The sequence below is a fragment of the Caretta caretta genome, chromosome 8 (genome assembly GCF_965140235.1).
Source record: "Caretta caretta isolate rCarCar2 chromosome 8, rCarCar1.hap1, whole genome shotgun sequence".
In the NCBI taxonomy this organism is placed as follows: Eukaryota; Metazoa; Chordata; order Testudines; family Cheloniidae; genus Caretta; species Caretta caretta.
In genome coordinates this window covers 108,341,230-108,355,806 of record NC_134213.1, presented here as the reverse complement: position 1 = coordinate 108,355,806, position 14,577 = coordinate 108,341,230, and the positions used below count along the sequence as shown (strand labels likewise).

At 52.5% G+C, this 14,577-nt stretch overlaps 1 protein-coding gene across 12 annotated transcripts in view; it reads left to right on the top strand.

Annotated features, from left to right (window-relative positions):
* The window catches only part of PTPRF (protein tyrosine phosphatase receptor type F), a 605,446-nt gene that overhangs the window by 508,393 nt on the left and 82,476 nt on the right, over nt 1–14,577 (top strand). For all 12 annotated transcript variants that reach the window (XM_075131918.1, XM_075131917.1, XM_075131916.1 and 9 more), the window contains 4 exons: nt 5,182–5,451; nt 8,564–9,145; nt 10,001–10,134; nt 12,044–12,188. In XM_075131918.1, the coding sequence (XP_074988019.1) occupies nt 5,182–5,451; nt 8,564–9,145; nt 10,001–10,134; nt 12,044–12,188 (1,131 nt within the window). The remainder of the gene's footprint in view (nt 1–5,181; nt 5,452–8,563; nt 9,146–10,000; nt 10,135–12,043; nt 12,189–14,577) is intronic.

The window sequence follows — 14,577 nt, the reverse complement described above, 5'->3', positions numbered from 1 at the left end:
GTGTGAAGCCCTTGGTTCGTGCCCAGAGTCTCCCAGGCTGAATGGAGAGCAGAGAGGAGGGTAGACCTGCGGGCTCTTCGTGGGGTGAGGTCACTCTCTGAGGGAACAGCCGCTCCAGGGGTGAAAGGAGCAGGGCAACTGATCCATGCTCCTTGCACCAAATGCAGGGAATGTGCACGCTAATGCATGCTAAATTATTAACACTTCTCAGTCTCTTCCATCTGCGCTGTGATGTTGCTTGTTTCTCCCACAGCTCCTCAGAGACTGTGCTGTACTTTCCTTTCGCCCTTCCCTGTGTGATCCAGAGCAATGGCTCAGGTTGCATTGGGTGGCTTACCACTTTGGGGTTTCACTTTCCCTCCCAGGCAGGGTGCCCCAAGGGGGGAAGCTTGCTGAATTGTGCTGCATTACACAGCCTTTCATGGTGGCCAGGCCTGGGATGAATGGCAATGAATCTCATTTTCGACCGTCTGCTGGTTTAAATGAACCTCTGAATTATACTATTGTCCGCTGAAATCATTTTAATATGCACAGCAGTTTCCCCCATGCTGTTCTTGCAAAACCTCCAAACCACCTTCTTTGATCTTGATCCGAAAAGAAGATTTAAAAAAAAAAATTGCAAATTCTTTTCAAGAAAATTGTAATAAAAAAGGGAGGAAATTACTGCAAGACATGGAGAGTAACAAAAATTTCCAGTGCATTTAGGTGACATCACGGGCTGCACTAGCTGTTGTAATTTGACTTGTAAATTGGAGAACGTTTCTGGAGAACTGCTCTTTGAGGGAGTTATGCTGGTTTAAATTATTAGTGGGTTCTTATGCTAGGGGAAGCAAGAGATTTACAGAACTGGCTTGAGCCAGAACAGTATGTGTGGGTGCTATGTAAGCTTCTGTGAGAGCTCTACCTACTCTCTCTAATGCTAACTGATAGCAGCTCTGCTTGTCCCATCGGACCAGGCACTAAAAACAGCTGCCAATTATCCCCAGATGATGTGCTGGTTTGTGTGAGAGTTCACCTCCTGTATTTCCCTTACCAACGGTCTGGCGAGATTATAATCATGGCCAGATTTGTAACTAAAGGCATCTCTGAGCCTGCCCCCCTCTCTTCTCCCACCGCCCGTAAGTAAAAGCTCAGCCCATTGTTACTAGTGGAGAAGGTGTAACTGAAAGGACGCGGCCCCTCTCTCCACTTAGCAGGGAGCCTGTCTGAGCCCACCGTTGATTTCCCAGTCCCGCTCTGGTGAGGGAGGGGGCCAGCTTTGTGGCAATTGCGCAGCGCATCACCAGCAAGACTGAAGCAGTCTCTCACAAGTAACCTTAGGAAGTTACTTAGTAATTTCCTCACGTTCTAGGTGTCAGAGCCGAGGCTGTGTGAGGCACAATGGAGCCTCCTTGCCAGCAGCGGCCTCTGGCTGCTCTCGGTACCACCGTGAGGTGTGAACACCTCAGCTTTCCCTGGGAGCTCCAGCTAGACGTGCCCAGACACTGAGGCCTGACAGAGGGTGCACAAGGGGTTGGGGGGAACAGAGGCCCTTGTTTTCCCACTGGTCTGCAGAGCCCTGGCTTGTTTACCTCCAGGGCACACTGCAGGGCCTTCGTGGGCCCGGCCTTTCCCTGGTTCAGTGGCCAGTTTCCCTAGTGCCCCAGGATGTTCTGTCAATTCCTGTTGCTTCTCTTTTGCAGTAGTTTTAACCTGGTGCAAATTCTGCACGGATAGGGGGGCCCAGGCCATTTTGGCCTCTTTGTCGTGGTGAGACCAGCACAATCCCTCTGTGGAGTGAGGCCACAGGCAGAGAGGGTCCTTAGGGTCCCTGCCTCAAGGAAAGCTGAGTGTGGGAGAAGAACAAAGGCAATGCTGTTTTTCCACCCATCTTCCCGGCTGTCGAGTAGTGGCTGGTGCTCTGTCAGCAGCTAGAACCATGTCTAGCGTTGGTGGGAATGGCCTGGCAACACTCAGCTTGCTGATTGGGCTGACCCAGAGTAACAGGGCATCTGCAGTCAGCTGTGGAGCCCTCAGGAGGGGTGCGGAGCTGTTTCCACCTAGGATAGAGGAACATTCAAGCAATGCACACAATGGGGGGAACAATCCTTTAAGAAAAGGAGAAATTCAATCATAGAATATCAGGGTTGGAAGGGACCTCAGGAGGTCATCTAGTCCAACCCCCTGCTCAAAGCAGGACCAATCCCCAATTAAATCATCCTAGCCAGGGCTTTGTCAAGCCTGACCTTAAAAACTTCTAAGGAAGGAGATTCTACCACCTCCCTAGGTAACGCATTCCAGTGTTTCACCACCCTCTTAGTGAAAAAGTTTTTCCTAATATCCAACCTAAACCTCCCCCACTGCAACTTGAGACCCTTACTCCTTGTCCTGTCCTCTTCTACCACTGAGAATAGTCTAGAACCATCCTCTCTGGAACCACCTCTCAGGTAGTTGAAAGCAGCTATCAAATCCCCCCTCATTCTTCTCTTCTGCAGACTAAAAAATTGTGCTAAGATTTAACCAAGAGGCCTCCTGGGATGATCTCCCTGCCCCACCAGCCTATGCGACTGTCACTCAAGGACAAGGGTTTGCCTAGAAACCTTTTCCTTGTATTGATCCGCTCTGGAGAGGGGAGGAGAGAGTATTTTCTTTGCCATTCATCCCATCCCTAGGCACGCAGACCCCCAGCTCAGTATATTGTCTAGCAGCCTTTTCTCTTCCCCTGCCAACAGCATAGTAAACAGCAGCTTTGAAAAGGGACCAGAGGTTCTCTCAGTAGCACGCTGCAGAATGAACGGAGGCGTTTATCGGCAGATTCACAAGCTGTGTTCCTTCCGAGCAAGGGGGTTACAGCATTCCGCGCTCTCACAAAGGAGAGCCAGGGACTCAAGTCTGAGGGATACGTGTCAGTTGGGCCCAAGGGTTTCTGAGCCTGAAGTGAATGGCATTGGATAGGTTGGGGAGCAGCTGTGTCTGCAACAGGGGCCCTGTCTATGGGGGGCAACAGAGGCCATTCTAGCCCTGTTCTCACAGGGTTGGGCTTTGAGGGCTGTTTCTGCATGCTGGTTTTTCTGAGACTCCAATCCTCCTGCATGGCCTCTTGGGGAGAAGTCACGCTCGATGTTTTCCATTGTCCAGTGTCTGCGTACCTAAGTCAGTGTGCATCTCCCTTAACTCATTCCCTTTGCTTTGTGACACCATCCTGGCCTCTCTTGCCTGCCTGGTGCATGTCAGGTGCATGAACAAATGCTCTGTGCAGACCTACAGTTTTTCTCTCTAATTTTTCTTCCTTTTGAAAATGTGGGAGGTGTGGGGGGGTTGCTATCCCTGGACTGGGATCCAGTCCAAACAGCGGCTGTCTGAAAGAATTCAGTGCCATGTTCATTGGAAAATGAAAGCTGCCTCCTAAAGGATGGTGCTGGGGTGCTTTGACTGAAAATACACACCATCATGTTAAACCCATCGCCATGTCCATCGAGTCCGCGCGGTATTCTCATGACTGTGTAGCGCTCGAGGCAAGTTTCATTTCTGTCTGGTTTGGGGAGCACTCCCCTGTCAGGCAGGTAACGCCTCCTGGCGATCACACATGTAGCTATTGATTTGGGATTTAATAATTGATTAAAAGAAACATCCAGCAAGACTTTGGATTTAGACATCTTAAAAAGCACACGTTATCCTTCCCCCTGGCTGGGAAGGAGCTAATGAGCCCTGTTTTGTCTCCAAGAAGATGTGTAGTACACACGCATTGTTGACAGCATTGTCTAATTTATCACCAAGTCATAGCTCTGTTGTACATCTAGCGTGGGGGCTTCTGTGTTCAGTCTGTGTCTGCAAGTCTGTGGATTTGGGAGTGAATCATCAAAGAGCCGTGCTAGTGAAATGTGGTTAGGCAGAATCAGCCTGTCAGACTGAGCTGACACTGCTGAGGCAGTACCAGGGCTGATGTGGGAGGATGCCCAGTGCCACCGTGCTCCCCACAGGCCCTGCATCAGAGAGTCCTTCCAACTCCATGGGCAAAGTTCTGGGACCTGGAGCCACTGGGATTCCCTTTCAGATCCCGCTCTATGACTGTTCGCTGCTCTGCCAGCCGTGATTGCGCTGAGCGAGAGTCATTGGAAATGGACGGCTCCGTGTGAGTGAGTCAGTCGTGAACCTTCCCTGGGCTTTGATATTTCCTTTCCAGTGGAGAAGGCAGGGGAGAGCGAGAGTTCCAGGCAAGACACATTCAGGCAGTTTCCCTTTTTAACTACAGACCAAACTGCATTAGCCCAGAGCAGACAAAGATTTACGGAACACAGTTGTGTTTCTCTACCCCTTCTTAAATAGGCCCATAACACTAACCCCGCAGAAGGGGCCTCGTTTCTCAGTGTCATTTCTCTGACTGGAATGCATACGGCTGGCAGCTTTAGAGCTTTATTGTAGCTGAGAGTTGCTTACAAATAAGTCTTGAATTAAATGCCCTGCGAGAGGTGGCTGCGGAGAGATGCTTTGCAATGAAATAAGGAGAAATAGGTCTCCCAAAGTGCTGCCACAAAGGTGGATCGGGTTCTGGCAGCCCAGCACTCTCCTGTCGAAGTGGGTGGGATCTCATGGCTGTCAGGATTAGTGTCTCCTGCCCAGCAAGGTGATCAGATCAGTCTGTGACGTTGTCATGCAGCTCTGGCGACGGTTTCTTTTTCTGAACCTGATCCCGAGGTCCATTTTCAGGGCAATTATATTTTATCTAGCAGTAACCCCAGTGCTAATTCAGGAAAAAAAACCTCCCGCACCCCCTGCCCATACTCTGTGAGGTGTAGGGAGCGAGTGGCTTGGCTCTAAGCTAATAAATTGATCAGGTAATTCCATTTTGCAGAGCTTCAGTGGGCCCTGTACGAAGAAAGAGTGTGAGTGGCATTTGTGTATGCTTTCCAATTAGGGGGATGTAATTTAAATGGGGGAATGGTTCATGTTAGTAATAGCCTCCGTTTGGGGGGAGTGGATGTGCCAACCCCTAATGAGTGGTTTTAATAAGATGCCAGTGGCTAAGGAAGGAGAGCAGTGTGTGTGCAATTTGACAAAGCAGCAAACAGCTTTTGTGCTTCGTTATATCTATCTCTATGGATAGATATACGCCCTGTCCGTGAAAATGTCAAACCCCCTTAATGTAGCTGAGTGCCACGTGCCGATCCAGTGACACTACTAACTGTCTCCTCCTTGTTACAGTGCGGCGTGTCGCACCTCGATTCTCGATCCCTCCGAGCAACCACGAGGTGATGCCTGGGGGGAGCGTGAACCTCACATGTGTGGCCGTGGGTGCACCAATGCCCTACGTGAAGTGGATGGCTGGTGTGGAGGAACTGACCAAAGAAGATGAGATGCCTGTCGGCAGGAATGTCCTGGAGTTGAACAACATTGTGCAGTCCGCCAACTACACCTGCGTGGCCATCTCCTCTCTCGGCATGATCGAAGCCACGGCCCAGATCACTGTCAAAGGTAAAACACAGCACAGCCCCCCCACCCCTTCGTGAGCAAGCTCTGCTGCTTCTCAGTGGGGTCTGGACCTGAAGGGCCCTTCCATGGGCTCCTGCTGGGTGCACTCTGTGCACTGCAGGCCATAGCAGCCTCATGGCCCTGCTGTCTCGGGAAGGAAGTTCACAGCCCACGACCTGATTTTCCCATTTGTTTTCCAGCTTCGATTTGACTCTTCACGCCAGCAGCCTGTCTCCTCCCCCTGTGCGTGGAGCCCACGCCGCCCTTGGCAAGGGAGAGCGTGGGAGGCTGCTTGCCTGTGGGCAGGCTCTGATGTGCCAAGAGGCATCACTGGGGCTACAGGGTCTGTTTCTCCTGAGGAATTCTGACCCAAGTCTCCAGCCAGCGAGTCCTGGCTCAGCCCCTGGCAGGTTGCAGCTGCGCTTTAGCGCAGGTACCCTGAGGCCCCGTGACCCAACCCCCCTCCTTGTCAAGAGACCCATTTTGAACAGAGATAAACCCGGTCCTATGCCCTTGGGCTGTGTGCATAGGGACTTAATGGTGAGCTCCCTGTCCCCACCCACGACATGGAGGGTCTTAAATGGACTCTTTCAACTGCCTGCTATACCCTCAGCCTCCACCCCTCTCTCTGCCTCCCTCCTCCCATCCTGCACTGTCTCTAAGGTGTGGTTCCTGCTCTGACACTGACAGGCATTTTGTTTACTTGGCCCCACATCACTATCGATTCCTGTGGATGCAGAGCCCTACGTCTGCGTTTGGCCTGAGATTCTGGCTCTGCATCTCCAGCTAGTGCCCAGGCAGGCCCAGAACAACCCAGCCCTCCTCCCCCAGCAGGCAGGCTGTAACTCTCATTTCCACAGGCGCATCGTTCTTTTAAATCCGTCTGTCCTCACAAGCCCCTACTGTCTCACGGTCCCCTTTTAGCACCAAGGCCTTGCTCAGACAGTGCCCCAGAATTGAGACTTGGTCCCCTTTGACCTGGGAGTTCAACACAAATTCTTCTTCTCCAGATATTGTTTGCAAAAGCCTTTTAACCCTCAGTTTTTACTTGCATTACCCGTCACTCGGTTCCTGTCCCATCCCTGGGTTTGACCGTTTCTCCCTGCCTATACAATGTCCACCGCTGAGAGTCAGATGGAAAACGAGAGCACAGAGGGGGTGGGAGGCACAGCCCCACAGCACTGACTGCTCTTTGTATTAACTCCTTAGTCCCTGTCCGCTCTCCCCACATCTGGGTGGTAGAAGGTGACACCTGCAGTTTAACACAGGGCTGTATCTGGAACAGAAACTCAAGCCCTCACATGCACTCTGAAGGGGCCTAAGGCTTTCTGCTCAGTTCTCATTAGGAGCAAAGATCTTTAAGCCCCTTCCACTCTGTTTCTCCACCCCCCTCTTGGGCTGTGTGTTCTAGGCGCCACAGTGTCATTGCATCAGGTGCCTGCAGAAGAGCAGGTCTGTCATTGGGCAGAGGAGAAGACACACATGGTCAGTGCTGGTGAAAAGCCGTTATAAATTAGCAAGTTACGTGGTTCCATACAGTGTGTCCTAAACGTCAGTGCTCCCAAACACTGGCCTGCATGCTAATGCATTAACTAGATTTGCTCTTGGGGCCATCTAAAGTATATATCATGTGTCCCGTCTCTGCCTCTGGAAATCAGTACTCACCTGTCCCCCTGGAGGAATGCTTTACCCTCTCAAAATACTCCCATGTTCTGTGACTCGTTGCGGGAGAGCCTGTCCCTGCTACCAGCATGCCCAGGATCGAGTCAGCATCAACAGTGATTTAACGTTACGTTGCAGTAGCACCCTAAGGCCACAGTCAGACTCCAGTTCCCAGGGTGCTCAGTGGTGTACAAATCCAAACAGACATGGTTCTGTCCTGAAGAGCAGACATTATTCGGCTGTACATTCCAGGAGGGCTTTCTGTAGTGTGTGAGAGCAAAGCCTGATCGAACATCCAGATGTCTGACTTAGAACTGGATTGCTTTTCTTCAAATCAAGGTAGTTGGGCACTCATTTTGGGACAGAGTGTCAGTTCCTTTTAGCTCAGACTTGGGCATTACTGCAGCACGAATAACCAGTTACCTGGGTCAGTACATAGGAGACTTCATTACTGGACACTTTAATTCACTTATTAGCTTGATGCTCTGCAGATTTCCCTCACTTTGTTCTTCTGGTAAAATGGCAAATCTGGACATTTTTTGCTGCAGCAACTGCAGACCTCATTAACCTTTGCCAGAGGATGTTGTGAAGGCCAAGACTATAACAGGGTTAAAAAAAAAAAACAGATAAATTCATGAAGGATAGGTCCATCGATGGCTGTTAGCCAGGATGGGCAGGGTTGGTGTCCCTAGGCTCTGTTTGCCAGAAGCTGGGAATGGGTGATGGGATGGATCATTTGAGGATTCCCTGTTCTGTTCATTCCCTCTGGGGCACCTGGTATTGGCCAATGTCAGAAGGCAGGATACTGGGCTAGATGGACCTTTGTCTGACCCAGTTTGGCCATTTTTATGTAAACACTTCAGCGATCTCAGTGTCAGAATTCCTGTGGACCGATATATTGTCTGGTTACGGTTTGACACGCCACCCTGTGAAATAATGGTAATTTCTCTGGCTGCATCCTGTCTGCATGCCCTGTAATACTTACAGGGCATTCTTAGCCTCAGCGCATCTAACTGCACTTGCCATGAGCTCCCCGCAGCCTAGGATGTTGTCTCTGTGGAGCTAGATAGTGTGTGGTGCTCAGGCTGTTTCCCTGTGTCCCTTTGTGAAGCTTGCTCCCAGAGGTGTAGCCTAGCCCAGGTGAGCACCTTTCAACTACCAGCTCAACACCCCGACAACAAGCATCCCTGTTAAATTACCTTTCTTTAGCCTGCTGCTGGCAAGTGCTTCAAGCACGTCTAATAATATGATTGCTCTGTTTATCCTTCCATTAAGAACCACTTCGTGCCATATATGATGATATAAAAATGCATGTTCCAGAGTATGAAATGATTTCTGCCTTTTAAAGAAGAATGTTAATGGGAGGTGGCAGCTCCATTTTTATCCCTCTGCACATTGCAGGAGTTAAGCTGACTGAATTATTTAAAATGCTTCTCTATCCTTCCAATCCCAGCGCTGCCGAAGCCACCGACGGAGCCACTGGTGACTGAGACAACAGCCACCAGCGTGACCCTCACCTGGGACTCTGGCAACTCAGACCCCATCTCTTACTATGTCATCCAGTACAAGCCCAAGTCCTGGGAGGGCCAGTTCCAGGAGGTGGACGGCGTAGCGACAACCCGCTATAGCATTGGTGGCCTCAGCCCCTTCTCGGAGTATGAGTTCCGCATCATTGCCGTCAATAATATTGGAAGGGGGCCTCCTAGCGAACTGGTGGAGGCACGGACCGGAGAGCAGGCTCCTTCCAGCCCACCCCTGAAGGTCCAGGCACGGATGCTGAGTGCCAGCACCATGCTTGTTCAGTGGGAGCAGCCAGAGGAGCCCAACGGACAGATCCGAGGATACCGGGTTTACTACACTACGGACCCGCATCTGCCTCTGAGCATGTGGCAGAAACACAACACAGACGACAGTCACCTCACCACTGTGGGCAGCCTAATCACAGGGACCACCTACAGCATCCGTGTCTTGGCCTTCACCTCCGTGGGAGATGGGCCTCCCTCAGACATCATCCAGGTCAAAACTCAGCAGGGGGGTATGTGTGAAACCTTTTTTCTTAGTGCTGTCATCCTGCTCCTGGTGCTGCGTGTCCCTTTCCCTCTGCCCCCTGCATGCTGCTGTGCAGGCCACCTTCTGTTTACTGGGCTTCCGAGCCAGGCTGGGTGCTTTACCGGTCACATGCCAGAGTGACAGCTTGGTGCCAGAGACAGCAGCTTCACACCGTTAGTGCGTGTTGGGGGGAATCTGTGTCAATTTCAGCAAAAATAACCATAACGACTTGTGTTGGACTCTGGCGGGAGCCCGCGGAGGCTGAGTAACTCACCCCTGCAGCAGTGCCGGGCTTTCTCTGGGAGGGGTATGACTCTGTGTGCAATGGAAGAGGCCTAGGCTGCTGATTGAATCCGTGACTAGAAACGAGCAATTCCTGAGTAGGCTCTGGTGGGTCTGTGCTGGAGCTGGACGAAGTGATTCCCAGCTCAGACAGAGAAACCCACACGAGCTCTGATGGAGCTAGTGCGCTAAAAATAGCCGTGCAGCTGCAGTGGCAAGAGGCCCGGGAGGGGCTGGCCGCCTGAGCCTATACCTGGGTGGACGGGATCGTACTGGGGTTGCCAGCCCCTCCCGCCGCAGCGGCTACACGACTATTTTTAGTGTGCTAGCTCGGTGAGAGCTCAAGCAGGTAGGACTGTCTGCTCAAGTTGGATTTTACAGCTCCACCGGCCTGGCCTCAAGGACTTGTCACCTGGCCTGAAGCTGGGGAGTAGGAAGAGAGGGCCAAGGTTAAATACAGAAGATCCTTTCCAGGACCAGGTTCAGCCTATGGTAGCAGAGTTTCTGCCACCCTTCGTAGCACCCAGGCCATCGCTAACTGTATTTTATTGGTCCCCAGTTCCAGCCCAGCCAGCTGATTTCCAGGCAGAGGCAGAGTCTGATACCCGGATCCTGCTGACGTGGCTCCCGGCCTCACAGGAACGCATTACAAAATACGAGCTGCTGTACTGGGAAGGAGAGGATGGGAGTCAGGTGAGGAGTCTACCTTGGCCTCAGCCAGTGACCAATAAGGTCAGAGTATCATGATCCCGCAGCTGGGAAAAGGCCACCACAACCTTAGCTGCAGTATCTGGGGCTGCAGCATCGCAGGACGGCAACAGAGGTGTTTTCTCCCTAAATCAGTGGGCTCTTGGGTCTTTAGCCTATGGTGGTGTGAAACCTAATCTCCACCTGTCTTTCAACTACACTGCTGCTCCAACCCGTGAGTTGAGTCCCATCGAGTTAGTCTGGGGCCTGTGATCGGAAGCTCTAGTTCCTCGAGAAAGTGCAGTGCAATGATCTCTGGGTTTCAGCAAGGCATTCCTAGTGCTGGGCTGGCAGGGGACGTGTGCAGGGTAATGAAAGTAAACTTGACTACAAACTGTGGCTGCACAGCTCCACAACCAGAACTGCTTTGGAGGCCTGGCGGCCTTGGGAGCTGGATCTTCAGGAATGGCCACACAGCCCAGGAGAAGGATGTGGGGAGAGTCCCTCCAGAATCCATGTTGGGTGCCTGGAACAATCAAGATCAACCCAAAGCAGCCATCTCAGATTTATCCCTGGTGCCGTGCAGCATCGTAGCGATTATACAGACGCAAAGCCCTAGTGTCCCATTGCTGTGGGGTGCATCGTCCAATTCCCTGTACGTTGGTGCCAGATTTATCCCTGGTGCCGTGCAGCATCGTAGCGATAACACAGACGCAAAGCCCTAGTGTCCCATTGCTGTGGGGTGCATGGTCCAATTCCCTGTACGTTGGTGCCAGATTTATCCCTGGTGCCGTGCAGCATCGTAGCGATAACACAGACGCAAAGCCCTAGTGTCCCATTGCTGTGGGGTGCAAGGTCCAATTCCCTGTACGTTGGTGCCAGATTTATCCCTAGTGCCGTGCAGCATCGTAGCGATTATACAGACGCAAAGCCCTAGTGTCCCATTGCTGTGGGGTGCATGGTCCAATTCCCTGTACGTTGGTGCCAGATTTATCCCTGGTGCCGTGCAGCATCGAAGCGATAACACAGACGCAAAGCCCTAGTGTCCCATTGCTGTGGGGTGCATGGTCAAATTCCCTGTACGTTGGTGCCAGATTTATCCCTGGTGCCGTGCAGCATCGTAGCGATAACACAGACGCAAAGCCCTAGTGTCCCATTGCTGTGGGGTGCATGGTCCAATTCCCTGTACGTTGGTGCCAGATTTATCCCTGGTGCCGTGCAGCATCGTAGTGATAACACAGACGCAAAGCCCTAGTGTCCCATTGCTGTGGGGTGCATGGTCCAATTCCCTGTACGTTGGTGCCAGAAACAATACCAGTCACTTTGCAGGTTGAACTCCACTGAACAACCGTGAGTTCCTATAAGCAAGCCACTCGCCCTTCCTGCAGGACAGGTGTTGATAGAGCGCTCCAGGGGGCCTGCCTTCCGCATGGGCATCTACAGGCTTGCTACAAACACGAACGAGTCCACGAGGTGGGGCTTTCTCCCCACGTCGCAGCTGGGCAGGGACTCCCCAGGGCTCAGGGCAAGGAACAGACCCCAGCTGCTCTGTGGCTCAGGTGCATATTTAATGACTAGGTCATGCTTGCCCCCAAACCTGGCGCAGGGAATTAGCGGTGTCCGTTACAGCCATGCTGCGTGGGCAGCATTGTAGAGCTAAGCTGCTCCACTGTGGAGTCGCGGCCGATGAATTCAAGACGCTCAGTAACCCGAGACACCGGAGGAGTGTCTATCGCGAGTGTGTTGGGCAGCAGGGGGAACGCTGTGTCTGGGCTCCATGGCTCAGGAGCTCAGGGCAGTTCTGGGAGCATGGTCACTGGCTCCCCTGGCCTTGGGAGCTGATCCCCGGGGAGAAATGTTTATCTGCTCTTCTCTAACTGTGTAAAATAACTGGCGTCTCCCATCTGTTCTCCAGCACAAGGTGGACTTTGACCCAAGCTCGTCGTACGCAGTGGAAGGTCTCAAGCCTGACACGCTGTACAAGTTCCAGCTGGGAGCCCGTTCGGAGCTGGGGCTGGGGGTGTACACCCCAGTCATAGAAGCCAGAACTGCCCAATCCAGTAAGTGTCCACAGGGCTGTTGGTGAGGACAGAGCAAAGGCAGCCTGGCTTCCCCCTAGGCATGGGGACCACCAGGCCTCAGTGCTCCTGCCCTTGTATTGTCAGACCAGCCACTGACAAATAGCGACCCGGTGTGGGGTTAGGGAAAGCCAGCCTGCACTCCCATCTCGGCCTGATTGGCAGAAGGTGATATGGTAAGTCCTGTCTGTATTGTTCAGCCATGCCGTCCTTTCCCGCAGGTAGATTCACAGAGACACTGAGGAGGGAGGAACGTGGGCTGGCAAAGTGCCTGGGAGAGGCTGCTGGGCAGGGAAATGTGTCTCTGTGAGTTTGCTTACATGCCGTCATGCCATTCAGATGGGCAGGCCAGGCTCAGATTGCTAGACTCCGGCAGCTTGAGAGCACCTGTCTCCCAGGCCATGGGACACTCTCATTCCTCCCCCTCCCCTTCCCAACCACCTCCCCAGCTGCCTGTCTGCTGAGGGTGCCAGTCGCAGGACTGCATTGGACACATTTGCAAGGCGGGGCTCCCCTGTGCTGACTGGCGGCTGGGAGACCAGGCGGAGGAACGTGGTGCTGTGTGTGAGTGAATGAGGCTGCTGCTTCAGGAACTGCAGGCATGAGGGAAACAACCACAAGCAGCAGGGAAGTTAATAAAGAGGCCAGATTCTGAGGTGACCCTGGCGATACCACTTTCATCCACTCTCTGCCCCATGCGATCGCAGAGCAGAGTTCCCTTGGCTGTGATTGGCAGCTCAAAGTGCTGCTCGTAAGCAGATTAGGGCTATCCAAGGGCTCTCTAGATAAGCTCGTTTTCACTAACCAGTTCTGGGTTTGCTATCATGCAAAGAGCATTAAAAGGGGCAGAAGGAGCGTCTGTCTAGGATTTGGTGACCATGTGGGGTGAGCAGTTGGTGAAGGCAGCCGGCTTTCTCTGCAGGGAGAGCGTCTGCTGTTCCTGCTGTGTTGGCTAGGCTGAGGTGGCCCTCAGAGAAGGAGGGCAGCAGCGCCACTCATGATTACAATGACCTTCCCTTCAAGGAAAAGGCTGCAGCCCTGTTTTTTCCTTCCCCCCATTAGCATATCAATCACTAGGGTCCCAGCAGCCCAGTTAAACTAGTGCTTTGGCTAATGGAATCTCAGTGCCTGTGCAATAGGTTGGACATAAAATATAGAAAGAGTCTCCGCTCAAGCCGTTATAAATATTTGAGCGCTGGAGAACATGCTCTGAATATAGGGATTTGTCATTTTATTTTTTTTGCTGGTTTTGATGCCACTTTGTCATTGATAGACAAAGGGTTGGGCACCTCTTCCACCACTCAAATAACAAAGCCAGACAGGCAACGGATGCAGGCACCAAGTGCTGTGTCGATGGGATTTAGCTAACCGGGAGCAAGGCATTCTGTCCCCACACAGTCCATTCGTCAAGAGCACTCCAAGTGTAGACAAGCCCTGAGGAGCCCTGCCATAGTCAGACTAGGAGAAGACACTCCTTGGAGATAGCCCTACCTGCTCACTGGGCTCCTAACCTACTCTGCACACACTGTCTCCTCACCAGCACTTCCAAAGTCACCCTGTTAGAGATTTGGCTTTCTCAGCAAAGACCACAGCAGTAACATAACAAAGTTACCCAGTTCGGGTGTCCACCCCACACAAAGGGTGCTGACAAATTGGAAAGGGCTCAGAAAAAAGCCCCAAGGGCTGCTGATGCCTAGAAATGTAAGGGTGTAGTGGGCTCTGTCACCTGGAGTCTTTAAGGCAGCCTTGGACTTCCGTCGAAGAGGCCTGCTTTAGCTCAGCCTGAAGTTATGGGCTTGGTGCTAGAATCACTGGGTGAAATGCTCCGGCCTGCTGTGCAGGTCAGATAGGTTCCCTCTGACCTTAGGATGGGTATCGTTCGTCCACACTTCAAGTGGTTGTCCCCTGTGCCATCCCATCTGGGTGCCCTGGAAAAGGCGTTTAGATCACAGAGAGTGGCAAGCAGCAGCAGTCAGACTTGCATGATCCGAAGAGCCTGTTTCAGGTGATATTCCTGGCACTGACAAGCAAGAGGCATGCCCTTAATGAGACCGTTCTGGGTTGTTAGCTGGGCTTTGCCCTGCCGGAACCAAGTTGTTCTGGCATTCATTGATAGACCAGGGGCTGGGGCCAGGGGTCGCCTTCCGCAGCTGCGCTGTCTGCGCAGGAAGCAGAGGAGGGTGCGCTGCCTCTTCACTTAGCCTCCAGCAGCACAGAGAGGGCCCTCAGCTCCTGAGGGGTCTGGGCAAAGAGGTTCCCGTTCCTAAGGGCTTGGCTGAGTTGAGTTTTCCTTGGACACCTCATTCTGCTGAGGGTCCCAGAGGCGCAGCAATCAATGCAGGAGTCCGCAGCAGCACCATACAAGGTGCGT